The sequence below is a fragment of the Lotus japonicus genome, chromosome 6 (genome assembly GCF_012489685.1).
Source record: "Lotus japonicus ecotype B-129 chromosome 6, LjGifu_v1.2".
NCBI classification, from domain to species: Eukaryota; Viridiplantae; Streptophyta; class Magnoliopsida; order Fabales; family Fabaceae; genus Lotus; species Lotus japonicus.
In genome coordinates, this window is record NC_080046.1 from 65260735 (window position 1) to 65280425 (window position 19691).

At 34.9% G+C, this 19691-nt stretch overlaps 1 protein-coding gene and 1 long non-coding RNA gene across 3 annotated transcripts; both read right to left on the reverse strand.

Annotated features, from left to right (window-relative positions):
- Nucleotides 1–433: 433 nt before the first annotated feature.
- LOC130722194 (B3 domain-containing protein Os07g0563300-like) lies at nt 434–10877 on the reverse strand. Of its 2 annotated transcripts, none has more exons than XM_057572851.1 (14): nt 10566–10877; nt 9330–9411; nt 9087–9185; nt 8032–8359; nt 7570–7909; nt 7359–7455; nt 5720–5894; nt 5072–5151; nt 4322–4369; nt 3973–4230; nt 3291–3340; nt 2800–2913; nt 1710–1780; nt 434–1563 (listed from the first exon to the last, which is right to left on the reverse strand). In XM_057572851.1, exons 1-14 carry the CDS (start codon nt 10697–10699, stop codon nt 791–793), a joined length of 2649 nt encoding a protein of 882 aa, XP_057428834.1. In that variant the 5' UTR covers nt 10700–10877; the 3' UTR covers nt 434–790. The 2 variants fall into 2 exon arrangements, with proteins under 2 accessions (XP_057428834.1, XP_057428833.1); XM_057572850.1 differs by having other exon boundaries at nt 434–1566.
- Nucleotides 10878–15986: 5109 nt separating this feature from the next.
- LOC130724227 (uncharacterized) lies at nt 15987–19533 on the reverse strand. Its single transcript, XR_009014459.1, has 3 exons — nt 19310–19533; nt 17034–18434; nt 15987–16349 (listed from the first exon to the last, which is right to left on the reverse strand). It is a non-coding gene; the product is annotated as an uncharacterized LOC130724227 (long non-coding RNA).
- Between the last annotated feature and the right edge of the window lie 158 nt (nt 19534–19691).

Here is a 19691-nt window from a genome sequence, read left to right on the forward strand (position 1 = left end):
TCTCTCTTGCATATTCCTATATATATTTTTTAGTTGAGACTAGAGTATATATATTTTTTAGTTGAGACTAGAGTATCCACCGCCGACGACAACAGTGACTAATCATCTCGCCATGCTCACATTAAGCGGATCAGTGACTAATCATCTCGCCGTGCTCACATTAAGCGGTAAATCGGTAAATGATCCTCCACAAAATATGCTCCTCTCTTGTATAGTTGTATTCCTATATGGCTCACATTTCACTATCGCCGACCCTTTAACCATATAAAGGCTTTTACACATGGGTGAAATGCAGTTGATAGGACGAATAGGAGTGTAAGTTTGTCTCGGACATTATCATTGGTTGTGCACACCAAATGTTGCTTACGGAAGCAGCTCAAATTGTGTTTCCAATAAAGTGGAGCAACAAACAGACTTACATACTAGAACCATCTTACGGGATAAGAAAAATTTGAAAAGAAATTAGACCTAGTTACATTTTTCAATGTTGTTAAAATCAGGTAACACGGTGAGCTCTCAAAAGAAACTAGATAGCTTCAACCTACAACCTTAACCAGCTGCATTTCATAATTTCCCTACACAAACCACTATGATGTTCCAATTTATAGTACCAGAATATGTTGGTTTTTCACCAATTCCCATATCTTTTTTCCCTAACCCTCTTTATGTACAACAAACGTGAAAAAGTAAAATGCCGAAGTGGTAGGATACATTACACCAAAATCTTTCCCCACTTCAAGATAGCTTTAGCAAGAATGTGTCAGTTATGGCTAGTAGCAATATATGATTTTCACACATTCATAGGTAAAGATTGGGTATGTTCCTTATCCGTACTATGACTACTACTGCCATGTGCAACAACACCATTACTATGTTTCTCTTCCCTCACTCCATCTCCTATCTGCTGTGATTGACTACCTGATGAATCTCCGGTACCGGAGTTCAACACAGTCTGATGCTTGGGGAGATACCTATCATTGGCATCATGGAGCAACTTCATCATGCCACCAGAATCTGAACCCGGTGATAACTCCTCTTCTCGCTCGGGCTGGATATTGAGGTCAATCTGGCCTTTGAATGGCGAAACGGATGATTTTATCCGGTTAGGATCGTCATCAGAACCATCATTGCCCTCTTTGTTCTGGTTTGGGCTACTACTATCACCGGTGTTGCAAGGTAAGGAATCATCATAAAGCAAAATTTCAGACGTCGGTAATGGCTGAGGATGTTGCTGCTGCTGCTGCTTTTTACGTGCTGTCTCTGCTTCTTTTTCTGATTGTTTCTTCTCCCGCCGTAGCATGAGGGTGCGAAAACGACGCTTCACTGTCAAGCAGACATTACACGTGCATGTCTGCTTATGCTTGGGGCCCTTTCCACTGGGAGGCTGAATGCAGACAATGCAAGAGCAGCCGGGTCTATGACGCGGGTGTTTAGTTGTGGCCTGGCCGGATGATGGGAGTGCCTCACCCTCTCCCAAAATAGCTAGATTTGCAAGTGTGTCAAGTCCCTCCAAAGCTTCAGCATTGTCAGGATCCAGCTTGGTGGCCTTCATCTTCTTGGAAACTACTGCCAAACAAATGCATTTAACAACATTATAGTATGATGCTTTCATACCCTAGTTTAGCACTGTATTATATTGAAGATCACATCATAAAAATGATAAGGAATCTGAGGTATATATTCAAGTGAAGTAATCAAACAATTCAAACCTGAATTACAAGAGGGTAGCAAATTTTCAAGCTGTTCCGCTGTCAGTTCTTGAGGAGCTGAGCAAGAAGATCTGGCACCATAGAGGATTAGGCAAATAAACATAATGAACTAAAATTGGTGTAAACATGGAATAAGTTAAGGGGAAGATGATGAAAAATGACAATGTATGTTAACATGATGCATGGCATGATACATTGTTAATTTTTGAAACCCCTCTTCCACTTCTTATACTTACGTCTACCCCATGGACATATTAATAAGAGATAGTGCTGCTATAATTAAAAAAGGATTAAGAGTTCATATCACAAAAATCCCATGAAGAAATAAATTAATGAAAGGTTAAATATGTTTGTAGTCTTTGACTAATAGGGGTGAATCTATATTGGTCCCTGAAAATTTGTTTCATAACTTTTGGTCCCACAATTTTTTATTTATTTGAAATAAAGACCTATGGCTATGACGTCAGGGGAAGAGGAAAAAGGTGGGAAAGGGGAAGGAGGAAACAGCCAACATCTGATTAGGATTGCCACGTGGGCTGGTGACTGAGCAAAAAATATGCCACATGCGTTATGACATCATGCATCCTTATTTCAAATAAAAAAATTGCGGGACCAAGAGCTATGAAAAAAAATTCAAGGACCAATTTAAATTCACCCCTATTAGTCGGGGACTAGAAACATATTTAACCCATTAATTAAATAAGGTTTCAAACCATCAAGATTTTGTTTTTATGTATGAGTAACTGTATTGGTAATGGTGCAGGACATTGCAAGTATGTAATGCTTATCTATGACACTTGAACTCGAACAAATCCAAAACAAAGTAAGATATACATTAATAGAGTGTCACTATATTATTAAAAGAAAATAGTCTGCACATAATAGTTAGATGCCTTAAAAGGTTAAGGAAGCAACCTCTACAACATCACTCGGGACTTTTAGTCCATACATTGGTTTAAATGAAATGTGTTCTTATTCAATCAGGATAGCTAATTAAACTCATCTGTGTATTTGCAGCTCAAAAGAAAACTAAAAATAACACAGGGGACAGAAAATGTCTATGAGAATTAAGAGCAGATCATTCTTGTACCTTGCTATATCATATGCATTATCAGAACATGTCCATTTTGATGGAAGAAGAGCGTTCGCTGGCAATTTGCGCCACTTCATACAATCTTCACATTGAGCCCACTGGATCTTTTCACTGCCAAAGATAAAGTTCATTGCCAGCAATTAATTTCTGGGTTAAATCAAGAAAATTAATTTACTTGATAAAACATGCACACTTGAACAGCAATAAAATATATACATAATATCCCTTCAGAAGGTGCAGAAACATTCAAAAGGCAATGCTTGTCTCCACGAAAGAGAACCATGCAAAATCAAATAAAACATATCATAATAAATAAATAAATATTCCTAAGTTTCCATCAAATATGCTATGCATACAAAAATAACAGAACATCATTATATCTACTCAGAAAAAAGTATATAAAAGATATATCGACGAATTGGGAAAAATTAAAGAACAAGGACATACAAAAAAATTGATCAAAATCTAATCATGGATAAGTGATTTACCCATCATTATCGTTGGTGAAAATTGTTGGCTTTCCAAGCACTGGAGCATCCTGTAAAAGCATTCTCAGCATAAAGGTTTCCACAGTGCACAGCAATTCTCAAAACTCTTTCAATTGAATAAAGAACCCAGAAAGATGACAACAAAGATAGACACTACAGTCCAACATTGGATTTACAAGTATAGTTGCTTAAATATTTTAAGCCAAAGATGTATTTCAAGAAAATATTTTAAGCCAAAGATGTATTTCAGTTAAAGAGCTACAGGACAATGAGGAAGAAGGAAGGTTTTGGAAATTGAAGATCTAGCATATGCAATCCTCAATACCAGTTGAGGATGAGGATCATTCATGGTAATAAAATGCAGAACTTTCCTGCTATCCCTTTCTTTCCCTCTCTGCAAAGCCTGTGACTTCTGAACTTTGGTAACTCTACTCACCAGTTTTATAACAACATATTGGATTGAATACATTGCAACTAAGACTCTACAGGTTATAAAGAATTACTGTTTGAAGATGAGAGCATATTAATAAAAGTATAACAACATTATCTGTTCAAAGTATAACAACATTAATCAGCTTACGAAAGCAAGTTTAATTGATAAGTTTAGATCATCCTATCAATAAAAGTATAACAACATTATCTGTTCAAAGCAATTTCTGAAATGAAGCAAGAGGAAAGGTACCTCATATTCCTCAAATTCAAAACCTTCAATCACCACAATGCTTGGGATAAGGTTAGGAGGGGGTCGGAGCAGGCCTTGAGCTTCTTGCCATGTAATTTTCAGCTCTATCATATCCTCACTTTCAATTTTTAGACGTTTACTCTTTGAACCCAATATGCTGGTCTTTCTCTTTTTTAAAGATTTGCTCCCCAGTGCTTCTTTTGCTATGTATCCTGACTTATCAACTTTAGACCATGAATTAGGATCTGCCAATTCAACCTAATAAACAGATAAAAAAGGCAGCTAGGTATGAGATTATCTTTAAATGATGAACATAGCAATTACAATGTGTTAGTAATGCGGTACTAACTTCACCATGTGCAGAAAATCCATTTCCATTCTTATTAGTGTCATTATCCTGGAAAAAAAAACGAAAACAAGAGATGTAAGACTTCAGCAGACAAATTCAAAAAATTGCCAAACTATATAGATACAGGCAGGATACGTTAAACATTAAAAAAACTAAATAGATGATTTATCCTTTATTAGAAAATATCCACAACAATAATATTAGCATAGTAACCTACCTAAGCTGAATCTAGACGGTATACAAAGTTAAAGTCTGAAAGACTGAAACTACAATGGGGAATAATAGATTAGAACCTCAGTCTGAATTCAAAAAGACTACATTATGAACAATGCTGATCCTGGACATATGTCTTCTAACTAAATTAATGGATTCCATGAACCAAGTATCCTAAAACCTTAAGTTAGCTGAAGACACATGAATGGTTTTTGTTATATTTCTAACATGCCTTCTCACGCAAGTAGTTTTGAAGCAAGGACAATGCATAAGAATGGAGACAGCATGGATCGAACTCTAGACCACTAAATCAAAGAGGCATTGATAGGATATGATAAATCAATCATCTCAATAGCTTAAATTATTAACTAAAGATGCATGAGTGATTGTTATATTATATTTCTAAAAAACTGTATAAATCATTCATGCAAACATCCAGCTAAAGACATACCTAAGCAACCAAAGCTTCAAATCCACGGTGCAAATTACATTACACAAGTCGAAAAATTACCCATTTCAACTGTTCAAGGAAATTACCTGATCAGATGGCATAGCACTTGAAGCCTTTCTAAATCCCATAACCAACCTCCCTTCTGGCTCCAACCGGCTAAATGTTACTGAGAAAATCAGGTCACAAAACAAGAACTCTAATTCACAACTCCTCAATCACAGCAAGATGGCGGTACAACACAGTATAGAGGGAAAAAAATCTTGGAGCATAATAATCTTGAATATCTAGAAAACAAAAGCTATTTGAATTAAAATAAAACAGCATCGACTTCAGATGTGGAAGAATTCCAAGGTTGACAGGGGGCTGTTAGAGAATATTAAGAATATCTATAAATTATCTTAGAATATCTTTCTTGATTGTTTACTTATTAGGAAGTTAGTCTTATTGTTAGTGGGCTTAGGTTGTGCTTGGCCTAGAGGTACCTGACCAAATTAAGTATATATGAGTTAATATGTTATTATAGCATATTACATCCCAATCATAAATTGTGTGATTGTTTTCCTTCTTTATCTTATTTTATTTTTTCCTAACCTTGAACCTAAAATTATAAACAAGGGCCATAAGGAAGATTCATGCAAATCTGACTCATGAAGCTTAAGTTTCACTTAGCAGGAAGGAATAAAGAACATTCTATACATTCCATCACATGAATCGCCTCCATGAGAGTATCTTACCTGTGTCACCTGCTTGTAACTGCATGGACTGAATGCATGGAGTGACACCCTCTAAAACGTACATTCTGCTGTTATTGTTGGGCCAGAAGCGAAACTGAAATATCCATTCCTTGCCTTTTGCATCAAGGATCTTAAGCGGCAGTCCTTCCGGCTGAGAAATTGGTGGGAAGTAAGTCTGTTTCATGGAGCATAATGTAGAATTATTCATATAACCCTCGATTTGAGATGGCCATGGCAAAAAAAAAAGTCTATTGCTAATGCCAGAACCAATCCCATGATTGCACACAGCAATCTCAAAATAATACAGATGAGGAACTCTACTCCCAATTAATAGAAACAATACTTGAGCAATAAGTATGTAATGGTACATTGCACCATATATCATGAAAAACTCCGATTATATTTAATTTAACATTTTAACAAACTTCTGAAGAACCATACTAAACATATCTTAAAGAACAAATCTATTGCGTTTAGTGATACAAATGAGTGAACCAGAACAAAGCATGCAGAACAGAAGAGAAACATTAGCTCAACAAAGCCTTCCATTTATATTATAAATCAGTAAGAGGAAACCCCAGACACAAAAAATTAGCAGAGATGAAATGCCTATTAGTAACATGTCCATAATAGCCCCTTTCCTCCACCTACAACTATTTAAGCAAACTCTTCATCCGTTTAAGCTACTACATGGAAGAAACAAGAGTTGGCCAATACATCCCCCTTAGCCTTTTTAGACTAATTGTGGTCTCCAGCCAATCCACCTTTCAGTATTACCTTCTCCAAAGTCCAAATAATTACTAGGAGCAACTAGCCTAATATATCCTCATAAACCAATTACAGCGGCTATTTCTTGCAAATTCTCCATCTCCTTAGATCTAATAGTCCAAAAACCCTTTGTGCCACTACTTCAACTAAACTTTGTTGTAAATAAGACTTGAATTTGTATCATTCCTAAATTCTCAACAGTGTCAACAGCATAATCTTCACTACAACCAAAACCTAGTTGTAAAATGTGATGAATGATGGTGAGCCCACAAATAGGACCTAAAGTAATATTCTAGACTCAGTGACATAGGCATGTGATTTAGGGAATCCCCCCCCCCCCCTTTCATTTGGTCAGTTTCAAATAGTCAATTATGTGTCTTCTCACTTTCATAATTTTTTGGTTCCTACTCTCTTGTCCTGGAAAGAGAATCCTCCTCATCTCATGAATGCAGTTTTCCCCCTCCCACTTTCTACAATCTATTGATGTCACTACTTTGCATAACCCTAAACCCTACCTGGTCCTGGGAGATCTTCATGATCTTATGAATGCACTTTTAACTCCCGGGTTCTACAATCTATTGATTTCGCTACTTTGCAGAGAAGAATAATATGAACTTTACTAAATAATTAGAACTTCAATGGACAGTGTACACAAGTTAACACCTAACATACCGAGCAAAGAGCTTATCAGTGTACAAAATTACAGGGCAAAACAGGAGAATTATGGAAGTCAGGCATTAGGAAAGACAGGCAGCTAATTTTTAATTATGACAAATTAAGTCTACTGTGACCATAAAGCATCCACAGAACTTATACTCAAACCAAAAATAATTCCCCACCAACAGCTTGAAGAGAGAATTTCGAGTCCTACCTCAGCACACTTTTTGGGTAGCACTAAACGCCCAATTCGCCCAGCATCACTAGCACTCAACGTTTTTTGAAACAAGGGAGTAATTATAGAATTCGAACTGAGATAAAGTTAAGATATTGTAGCTCGAGGTATGACTTTAGACATATCTGGAAAATAAAGTGCATTTAAGTAGTTAAACCCAACATCATGATCATATGTAATAAAAGGATACTCAATAGATATTTGCTGCAGCTCCAGATCAGTGCACCTGGGCCAGTACCGTGGCAGTAACTGATTTCTTCCCCGGGCATCTGCTCGAGGCCGCCCATTCCGAACTTGAGCATCACCAGATGAGTCAAGCGATAAATGCATAGAGCCATTAAATTGCTTTCCTGGAGGAGGTGGAGTTTGTTGTGGATGACTTCCAGTTACCCCAATTTGACCATTTCTTTCATTTGGGGATGAATAAGGTATAGACAAACCAAATGGTTGAGGAGATGAATCTTCCTTCATAGAAGGAGGCTGTGAGCACATGCTTAAACACGAACTTGATTTGTCCTCATTTCTCATTCCTGCCATACAATAAAGAATCAGGTTATGTAGCCATCTCCATGTTATTAAGAGACTCCTCCACTTTGAAAACCTGATGACAGAAAAAAGTTCAAAGTTGAGCAAAGGCCAATGTCTGCATTACCATTCAAAAGCATCATTTCCCGTGGACCGAGCTTGACATTCCAATTAACTGATATTCCAGGAAAATCCTCATTTTTCTTTTCTAAGGACGGAGCAGGTAACCTTTCATTGCCGTAAATCTTGTCGAAGCTATTTGATAAATCAACTACAGAGGGAACTTCTGGAACTAAGTCAGAGGAAGAAGCTGAATTGAAGAGACTGGGTGCTTGCTTCCACGGTACAGGACCTGATCCAGCTAATTGGTTCCAACTTTTGGCAGACAGGTCTCTAAATCTCTCCGGTAAACGATTATGAACGGGAAATGATTGGGGCCATGGCACGTTAGATGGCTGAAATACAAATAACAGAATATAGTCACTGCCAAAAATGTCACGTCCAAACAGGACTTAATAATGAGATATTGTTCATGGTTCATGCAGCACAGCTTTCAATTGCAGCTTATTTGCTTGTCATGGAGTTTATGATTTAAAGATAAAAGCCAAAAATGGCAAACGGGTGTTTGCAACTAAGAGGAAAAGGATATATTTATGACCTTGATTAGAAAGCTAGTCGGCCCCGCCTAAAAATAAGAGGTGTGCCTATAAAAGATGTGGAAAGATAGGGAGAGGAAAAGGAAAGAGAAAAATAAATTTAATGCAAGAGGGGAGTCAACTACATGTCTGGCCATAAAACAGAAGAGCAGCGAAGGAAAATTGAAGTGATTATCCAAAACAGTAACAAAGGCAGCATTCAACATATTTGGTTTGATTTTAAAAAAATTTATGTATTATTGCCAAAAAGAAAGAATTCCAACATCAACATATTCAATTTCTAGCATACTTTTCAATGAACTGGTTCTTTTCAGATTAACTGTCAAGGATATGTTTTGTTTCGCACAAGAATTTTCCCCTTATTCCCCATTGACCTTGAAATGAAAACTTAACAAGTTTGTTTCACCAGAAATGCAGCAAAAAATGGACGCAACACAGGACACTCATGCTATAAAATGCACTATAAGTAAAGCCCAAACAGGGGATGGAGAGGAACAAATGTCCTGACAGTTATAGAGAAACCTACCAAAATAATACTTTTGCGGGCACATGCAAAGCATTCAATTCCTCCAGGATCCAACAACACGTAGGCATGACTTGAAACAATACACCCACAATGAATCCGCTGAAAAGAACGATTAATCGTCCATTATAATTAAATAAATTAAAATCAGCTTTGGGGACCTGTGTAAAACTATTTGCATTTAACAATATTAACAGTAAAAAGTACTTTAAGCAATTATAAATTTATAATAATGATTTGCCTCACCTTGCCACAAGTCTCACAATTCCTCCAACCTGAAGTATTTGAGTGAAAAATCTCACAGAACCTCCCTTCTTCAAAAGCAGAGCTAAGTATCATAGAAACAACCAAATTTTATAGAAGGAATAGCACATTTGCATCACGAGAGAAAAAATATCTAAACAAAACATATGACAAGCAACAAACACAATTATTCACATATGGCCAAAATGTAGGAATGCTTTGGTTGTGATGTGTTATGAAAAAGCATCACTCAAGCTAAAGGGAATCTATTCAGTAGTACATAATCCAACTGCAGGTATCAATGTTGACTGAGTTCAGAGTCTGCGTATATATAGACAATAATACTATAGCAGCAACAACCAGTCAGCCACTCGGCCACCATTCCCTCACTAGATGCAATCAGCCACATGGAGCAAGCTATATCAATAACAAAAAAATTCGTAAAACCATTTCTAGGTCTTCCCTCTTATCATTTTATCGATTTTGCCACTGGAGCACCTATTACTGTTTTGGTCTCCCTACAACCTGACCAAATCCCCTAAGCGCAGTTTCCGTTCTCATCTCCTTGATAGTTGCTACTCCAAAAGTCAAACATTCTCCCAGGTATATCTATTCCGAATCTGAATTTCTCTCAAATGTCTACTTCAGCACTCTCATCTCAACAATATGTGGCGTGGGGAAAGAAATGGCCTTTCAGGTAATCCATGATCAGAAATTTCAAGGGATCAATCAGGAACTTGTAGAGTCACAAAAATAGTAATATAGCACATATCATGCAATATAGCAGCATCAAGAAACTGAACACACCACACCTATATAGTTGACATAGCTTGGTATTATTAGTAACTACCAACGAAGGTAGTAAACTATGAATTGTGTAACTGTATACACTAAGGAAAAACCAGCATTCAATTCAAATTCATCATACTTTTGCCTCTACCAAAATCACAATGGCTCTAATGCACAACCAAGTTAGTAGTAGAAATAGAAATACACTCTAAAACAAAAACAAAAAATTCAAAACAACGAAAGTAAAGCAGTGAACTTTATCCAAAATTGCACAGACCCAGAAAGCTGAACTAATCCGAAACTCGTCAACGAAGTTCCACGTGTAAGTTGGTCCAATCCCAATTTCAAAAAAAGAAAAAAAAAATTGTTTTTTTTTTTAAGAATTAAAAAAAGAAAGGCACTGTGCAAGTCAACAAGAGAGTAAGGAGGAGAATGGGTGAAATTACAAACCCGCATCGATCACAAAGCTCGGCTAGGTCTCCGGTACGAAGTCTCCAAGCTTTCTTAGGTCTTTCAGACTTGAATTCCTTGCAGAGAGAATTGAAGCAGAGCTTGGAAGAAGAAGAGGAAGGAGAAGCCGCCATGGATGGATAGAAGCAGCTTCAAATGGTTGTTGGTGCGGCCTGATCTGAAATAATCATACGCGAGAGAGAAGAGAAGAGAGAGAGAGGGAACAGGTTTTAGAGAGAGAAAGAGGGAACGGGGTTCTAGAGAGAGAAAGAGTGAATAGAAGAGAGTGAAGTGAAGTGAGAGAAAGTGTTGTTGTGTAGGTTATAATAAATAAAAGGTAGTTGTTGTGTTTTGTTTTGTTTTGTTGTCAAGTGCGTGTGTGCTACTAACTTGCTTAACTATGCATTATGCATTCATTCGGCGTCGTCGTTTCTCTTTCTTTCTTTTTCTTTCTTTCCTTTCTTTACCTTCTCCATGTCCTTCTTGGCATTCCCACGTAAAAATGGAAAATTCCCACTATTTTTATTACTATTAATTAATTACTACTAATAATAATTCACATCATCTTACTGTATATGCAAACAAAGACAAGCTCAACAGATTGGTTCAAGACAAGTTACTCACCAGACAAGTATTCACTTCCTGTATAACTGATATTTTAAGGTTGTTAAGAAATAAGTATTAATTAATGTTCTTATTTTATGAAAATTATTATCTAACTTCCTATTATGTCATTTATCTCTCTTATTAATTCTAACTTTTCAATTTTCATATCACCAATAAATAAAGGATACAATTGGTAGAGTACACTTAATGCTCTCTTAAAATTGTAAAAGGTTCAAATAAATAGGAACAAAAAAAGAATTAAAATAGTATTAATTATATAGGAACAAAGGGAGTAACTAGATGAGTTTAATTTTGATGCACTGTTAGTATAAACTTTTTTACACCTTCAACCAATCAGGTTTCAAAGATTTGTCATGTCACTCAATTTAATTAAATAAAAAATTTATCTTTCATACATTCAAGAAATATAATTAGTTGACGATGTAAAAAAAAACTTTACACCATTGGTGCATCAAACTTTTTATGTAACTAGATATAACTTTTTTTATTTAATTTCGGGTTAAGTGTTTTTGAGTCCTTGCAAAATACTGAAATAGTGAATTGTTGGTTTTAATCTCTTGAGATTTTTTCTTTGAAATAAATTTTCAATTTATGAAAATACTCATATTTTAGTCCATGGGATGATTAATACAGCAATACCTAAAAGAAAAGTTATTTGAATGAGTATTTCTTTAGTAATTTTCAGTCATCAAAACTGAATTTTCAATCCTTAATTTTAATTTTAGTCCCACGTAGAAGTGGGAGGAGGTCAAGCGGACTATCAAAGACCTGCAGCCTAGCTTGTAAAATACCTGGTCTAACCTGACTCGTCAATTAAAAATGTCATACTTAAATCTTTTAAAAAGACTCAATATATAAAACAATCATTTTAAACTAGATGGGCCGAATATTTGGAAGAAGGGTGAAACAAGACAGGGGTAGATGGGTAATTGAATGAGGTTTGGGTTTGTCTGGTGCCGCATGTGTTCAAATTAGAGGAAGACAATAATGGGGGCACGTGAAAGGAATGAAAGAGAAGCTAACACGCGCTAGGTGGGTGAGAGTGGAGAAAGTGAGTCCAGGTGTGCTAATTACTTGCATGGCCCCGCGTGCTCAAGCAATACAGTCACGTAATTCGCGTTGCTTGCAGAAGGAAAGGTAGCTTCTAACTACACGCGCCATTTTCTTCTACTTCTCTCGACAAGACATTTGATCAATTTCTACAAATCAAAATGATAAATAATTGTTTACGCAATTGAAAATATCGATAGATTATACTAGTACTACAAAAAACTTGGTAATCAATTTTAGGTGAATAAAAAGTTTGTTTGTTTGTTGAAAAGTTAATATTTGGTAAAGTAGTGTAAGTTGTGAGTGTTATGTAATTACTTAAAGATCAAATCACTTTAATTGTCTCACTCTCACCCACCCAAACAAACAAATTGGGTGCTAATGAAATATGAGCGTATGCAAATATATTGAAATGATTTTTATGATAAATTTTTCATTTTGTACATACAATAATACTATAGACTATTTGGATTTATGAATAATGGCAGAGCGAAATAATCGGCTGCAGTTGCGGGGTGGGGTCAATGCAGCAGAGATGGAGGTCAATGGAGGGAACGTCTATGCCGGATTTTCGTCTACCAAACTGTATTAACTCCTGCATGCGTAATAAATAAATTTGGAGTTTGTATTAATTTGAAATTTTTAAAGTGAGGGCACATCATAGAAACTATACAGAACCTCACAATTATTCAATTAAAAAAATTTAAGATTGAGATTTCATTTAACTATATTTTTTTTTGTTTAGATGACCCAAGACAAAGTTAGATTAAATCATCCAAGTCTTAACTTTTTTTTATAAGCATCCAAGTCGATCTTAAGTGGACCAATGATAATTAAGATAAGTGATAAAATATGAAATTATTATCCGCGTATATAAAAATTCACATGATGACACATGAGAGGACTCGATCTTCAAGTGAAGAAAGAGTCTAAAAAGTTAATGACGCGAAAATTAGGGTGGACCATTTGTATTTTGGTTCACCGGTGAACCGCTGGTCAAAACACTATTGGAAACACGATCCTAAGAATATTTTCTAAATCAATGGTCATGCATGGTTGAATTGGTAATAAAAAGGTATCAATGCAAACAAACAAGTCTAGCTAGCCCGCCCCTTCCTATCCCAAAACCTAACATCTCCCTCACTACCCAGTACCCACATCATTGTCAGGAAGTTGCATGGTGGCTATGGCCACATCTTACCTACAACCACCCACTCGGTCATCTTTCTCACAAGTGACTGTTTTGAGTTTTATATTTTTTACTATTAATTAGTTTACTAAGTGGTGGGAGACTAACCAATAAATTTTTATCATTTGCAAGAGTTGAGAATCAAACTCTCAACCAATATCTTAAGAGATGAAGTACTTAACCACCACATCAACCTATCAACCTACTATTGTTTGAGTTTTTAGTTTTCTAGCAACAAATATACAACCCATTCAAGCATAACTTTTTGGTAAATTATGTGGTACCCTGAAATTTTTTTGGGTACGGTACCCCAACTAGATGAAATTGTGAAATTGAAGGGCAAAGAAAGAGAGAAGATTAGATCTTTTAACTTTTGTTGGGATCTTAGACATCATGTTCGTTGTTCCAGCTCTTTTTAAGTCAGAATTTAGTGGTGGAAGTGGAAATGTATGCGATGTAAGAACAAGAGAGTTATTGACCATAATAAGGGTGAGATATGGAAATTGGTGTCTAGCGAACAACAAGATAATGAAATAATCTACTAAAATGCTCATAAATGATGGGGCTAGAGGCTTTTAGAAGTTAAAAAAATTGAACATAACGTGATTTTACATCATTTAAAGTACTGTACCCTCATTTAAATTAAGGTACCACAGCAAGCACCTAACTTTTTATTCTTTTAAAAGAGATGCTTTAAAATTTATTTCTAAAAATGGTTTTTAAATTTAGAAAACTGAGATCATTGGTTGTTTCTTGCAATAACATGGAATATTAGAGCTGATTCTTCAATGTATATCCATGCATTCAAGTCGAAAATGACAAGACCAACAACCAATTAGCCAAGTATGTTTGGGAAATTCTAGAGGCACAGATTCATCCTTATTAATTACTATCACTTAGCAAAGGAAAGATTTTAGATTTTTCTTGGCGGATGATATGATAAAACTCTGTACAGGCATGGGAAGATAGACACGTACGTACACTCACACAACATGTACATTTTGGCAAAAGAGCTAGATTAATAAAACCAATCTCGACCACATCTAAGATCTATCTAACAACGTTGTTTTCATAGTTTGGTTTGTTTCCTCCGTGAAAGCTGCCTGCCACGTTTACAGCTTAGTGTCCAGGGACGGACTACCACATGTCTATGCATGATACTGGTCAAGGCTTCAAGTTCGTATATATCTGCATAGTGAAAATGTTTGTGGTCAATCTCCATATGCATGCACTAACTGAGATTTTTTAGTTCTATGTAAGTTTGATGATAAAAACAAGAGCATGAGACTTATTATCCAAAGCTTATTTTGTGGATTTTCTTTTTCACTCCAAACGTTCTTCCATATATCTCAGTCACCCATTCAACACAAATTCTTTAAATAAAAATATCTTTTGCTTTTGAAAAAAAGAATGTACGTTTATATATAACAGATTCCTTGTAGTGATTGTTTTTTCTAGTCTAAATTTACCTATATATGATGTTTATAATTTGATAATCTCTTTTCATCGGTATTTCTTTTGCTTTCGAAAATTATCTTTCAGCTATGTAAAACCTCAATGGCACTCCAAATATTCACATCCCTTGAAACATATATATATATATATATATAATTCAGGAAAAGGTGCTTCATTTTGTAGTGTTCAAAAATTAACAAGTACACTCTATCTAATTAATTTACTTGCGTCTCCTTTTGAACTTTATTTGCCTTTCACTTTCTTTTTACTACTTCAATTCACTAATCAAGCATTGCCGTGAAGTCTAACTAGCATATAACCCGTTTACCCGTGCGATGCACGAGAAATATATTTAACAATTCATTCAGACTAATTTTGTGATAAACACAAATTATATAATCATTGATGTCATATCAAATAAATTAATAATCATTTTTATTTATCATTGATGACATTTTCTATTTATTATAGATGACATTGTACCCTTACTTTATGAGTAATATCTATCATTTTAATATGACTTATTTTAATGCACAAAAATATAAATAATACTATTTATGATTATTAATACAAATAACATCATCAACATGGGTCCTTGTGAGTATTGAAGATGTCAGTGACAGTGGCACAATTCTATTGTCATTGAGTTGAGCCCCAACCCTAGCTTCTTGCAACATTGCCTAAATGTGTTATTATTTGTCCTTATTGCATAGAATCATTTTCCATTTGAAACGCATAGAATCATTTTCCATTTGAAACAGCACAAGTTTTCCAGTAATGTTAAAAAAGTTTTTAAGTACCAAGTTTTGTAACGGCCTAAGTTTAACTAAGCACTCTATTGTGAATTAGAGGATCCTCATGAAAACAAATTACATAACCAGTTTTTCACCTACATTAAAATCCTGTTGGAGTGTAAATTATCATTTCTATTTATTTAACACTTGTTCTTCTTTTTCTACCCCCTCATTCTCCTACTCAAGTTACTCCCAACTGACAAACATTTCATAAGGGATGAAATTATATGATCATGACTTGAACACAACCATAAATTACCAGTTAAATATAATTGCGAGTTGAGAAGTATAGAGCAAGAAAAAATATGAACAAATTACATATTATACATGACATAAGAGTCTTGATTTTACATCTAAGGATCAAGATGATTGATTTTGGAGGAAAGACAGACAAAATTTGGAACCAGAATTTATGTTAAGAGTGAGAAATTGAGAAAGAGTGTCTCCCTAATCAAAAAACTTCATTCTTGTGCCGTCATAATTGAAGAACTTAAACTCAAGCATAATTGATATGTCCCTTCCCTATCACAATTTTGATGGCTCACCTTCTCCTCATTCTTGTGCCGTCACAATTTAATGCATCTTCCCTTCATTTATAAGCCCAACAGACTCGAGCTCCTATTCTCCATAGATACACCTTGTCATATTCCTCCCTCTACCAACAGAGACCTGCACAAAAACACAAAAAAATGAGCTTGATTGTCAGTAGATATAGCAAAAAAGAGAAAGAAACCCACAGTCAGGTACATTCCAACTCATAAGTAAACAAAATACTGATTGAATGACAACCTTCTAATATGAAGTAAAAGGTAAAGCAACTGGGAGAGGAGTAGGAAATAATAAAGTAAAAGTAGATAATTAGAATTGTATTGAACTATTGGTTATCATTAGAATATAAAAATAGAAAATTAACCCAAAAGAGATGAACAGGGCCACCTCATAAAAGGGACAACAGAAGTAACTTTGCAGTTCATCTTAACTGTAAGTAGAATACAAATATTACAAATCTAAGGCTGAAGGTAGTCTTACTTGAACTGGATTTGTATATTATACATATAGAAAATGGCAAATACCTTTGATTTTCTTATCAATTTATCCCAACAGATTACCCTGATGTAGAGATGTTCTACTCTCTTGTTAACTTGTAAAGAACAGAAAAAAAAAATTCAATAAAATATGGCAGGTGTAAGCAAGGGGAAAATAAAAGGATGTGTTACTAAAATTATGATATTAAGGCAACATAACCCTCACTTTCCCATGTATCTCTACTTGCCATGTTCTCCCATTCTCTTTGTAACATAGTTGGAAACTAATTTAGGATTTCATAGTTGGAGAGATCAATATAATACAAACCTTTTAAGCAATGAGGTATGATCGTTGAGTTCTCCAATGTGAAACTTTAAGCCTTTCAACTTTAAGAGTCATAAGAACTCCAACTGTAAAACCATCAAAGTGGGTATGATTAGATCAGCAGATTGGGAAACTTTAGAATAAGATTAGAAAAAAATAATGCAACAGGGAAACAACAACACGTTCAACTACAAAACATAAAAAAACAGTTTATCTCACACACCAACACCTACTAATTAATTATTGTGAGTATGACTAAGAAATAGAGTAATGGACAAACATACAAATAGGAAAACAGAGTGGAGATGCAGGGAAAACTTGGGCCATATTCCCTCCTTTGTACTTCTGAAGTATAAAAGTTAACTTCAGCGCTAAAATAAGTAGTAACTCTGAATGGGTAGGAGATAGAAAAAGGTCGAAAACACATGAAGTTCAGAAAAATGATAAACAATTAAAAGATTAAAAAGTTTACAAAAATCATATATGCAGTGTCATATATGCACTGGTATAAGATCAGGGGAATTTGAGACCTTGCATGGAAACACTCAGATAATGGGGGTTCTAGTAGCTGGGTTGATGGCCTATTCAAAATTTCAGTGTTGGGCACAATCATTGGTATCCTCTTATGGGCATTATCTGAGTTGATAAATAGCAGAACATAAGCCAAGTGCATTTATTTATGTAGTTTTGTTCAGAACTCTCAATCTTCAAGAAAAAAAATTTAAACTAAGAGATATTAGACACCATTGCTTTTTATAAAGAAAAAGCAGAGAAAAGAGGAAGAAAGAAATGAAATGTTAGTTTGCTATATTGCAAGTTATGTGAAGGGAATATCGTGCGTATAATATTTTCCATTGCACTAAATCTACAAACACAAAAATTATAACTAATTGTTTCACAATAACACTGGCTAGAGAAACAGATTTGTGTACCCTTGTTATGGAAATTGCTCAATTTTCATCAGTAACCAAGCTTGAACTGTTTGAATAGAAGCTTCATATATTTTTATGAAAGAGACTTACACAATTCAAGAAGTTCCATGCTTAATGGTTTGAATTTGGTAATTTAGGATGACTGTCACTGTTCTGTAATCAAAATTTGAAGCATAGTTTATAAAAATAAAAACAATATAAAAATAATTAAGCTTTTCAGCACATCACCCAAACAAATTCTTGCAAAATGAGGATTTTCCTACCACCCACCTCATTCATGGTCTTTATCAGATATTTCCCCCTGCAATAAACAAAATAAATACATGAATTAAATTTGTCAGAACTGAAAACCTTCCAGGTTTGTTAGGAACCTAATGAAATACAAACACACTCACTTGCAAGTGGCTTTTGAATTCGTCAATTGCCATGCCTTCCACATGTATCAGTTCACTAATATGTTTAGGAGTGGCCACTACAAAACAAATAAAAAACAACCAATTAGGCACACACACCATACAGTTCATTGACATTTCTGCAACTCATTATAAACCTACAAATTAGTGTCTTTTTTTGAAATTTCAACAGTTAAAGATGCTTAAGATCAGACCACCAAATAGTCATAGTAAGTTCAACAACTAAATATCCTAATAAGAGTGCAGGTTTCAAAGAGGTCATCATGAATACAAAACGATAAACCATCAAAGAGGCCATCAACTAAAGATCATACCTTTTAAACCCTTTTCTTTTTAATCAGTATTTTGGGAGGCATCATCCATTCCAATAGAATAATTTCAACTTGGGAAGCATAATATTTTCTAAAATAAAAGGCCTTAAGCATCATTCAAGCGATCAAACATAAAATCAGCACCAAGTCTAAATTCTAATCACTCTTCTCTTCTTACTTCTTGCTTCAATCTATGCCAGCTCATTATGTAAATGACAATTGTAATATTACTTGCACAGTTGTATTAAATAGATAAGCTTTTGATTTTATTTCACCTCCCCTTGGCCCTTTCAACATGCCAATGCATAGTTGTATTAGATAGATAAGCTTTTGATTTTGCAGAAACAAAAATACATTATGAGTCGTTGATGTGTTGTATTACATAAGTAAAACAAAGAAAAATAGATAGTTATAATTAGATTTGTGTGAAGTCTGCATATATGTACCACTATTGCTATCTTATAGTGTTTACATCCTTGTATTGGAGAATCAAAGTACCAATCATGTATCCTTCTTCAGTGAGGAGAAGTTACTTTTCCTTCTTCTTATTCCTTTGTTAAAACCATTAAAATTAAAAGCAACAAAAACAATGAAATACTACCATTTAAAAAATAGGAACATACTAATTTACTACTGAAAGACAGTCCTTCAGCAAATTCAAGATCACAATTGCCAACTATGGAGCTCCCTTTCTAATCACCCTTGCTCTGATCTTTCATGCTTCTCTTCCAGGGCATAAGCTTTGAATGGAATCTGCATATAAAGGAGAAATAAGAGAATATGAGAATTCAAACAGAACAAACAAATCAATGAAATCAGTGGAAATAAAAGGGATTTCAAACAGAAGGAGAGGGGAAATGTGTTGAACGGAAGTTCACAGCAAGGGGTATTTATAGCAAAAATTCAAAACTACATTGACAGGACCACACCTCTAGCAGATGTAGGCAACCAGACTACAAAAGTGTAAACAAATATCCAAATCTCAATAAACAAATTCTATAATAA

Bases quoted from the DNA above. Each gene is read 5' to 3' on its own strand.
- LOC130722194 (XM_057572850.1), bottom strand. From the start codon at position 10,699: ATGGCGGCTTCTCCTTCCTCTTCTTCTTCCAAGCTCTGCTTCAATTCT. The intron at 8,360-9,086 runs GTAGGTTTCTCT...TTTGTATTTCAG, and splicing joins CCCGCAAAAGTATTATTTTG to CCATCTAACGTGCCATGGCC. The intron at 4,231-4,321 runs GTTAGTACCGCA...TCTGTTTATTAG, and splicing joins GATTTTCTGCACATGGTGAA to GTTGAATTGGCAGATCCTAA.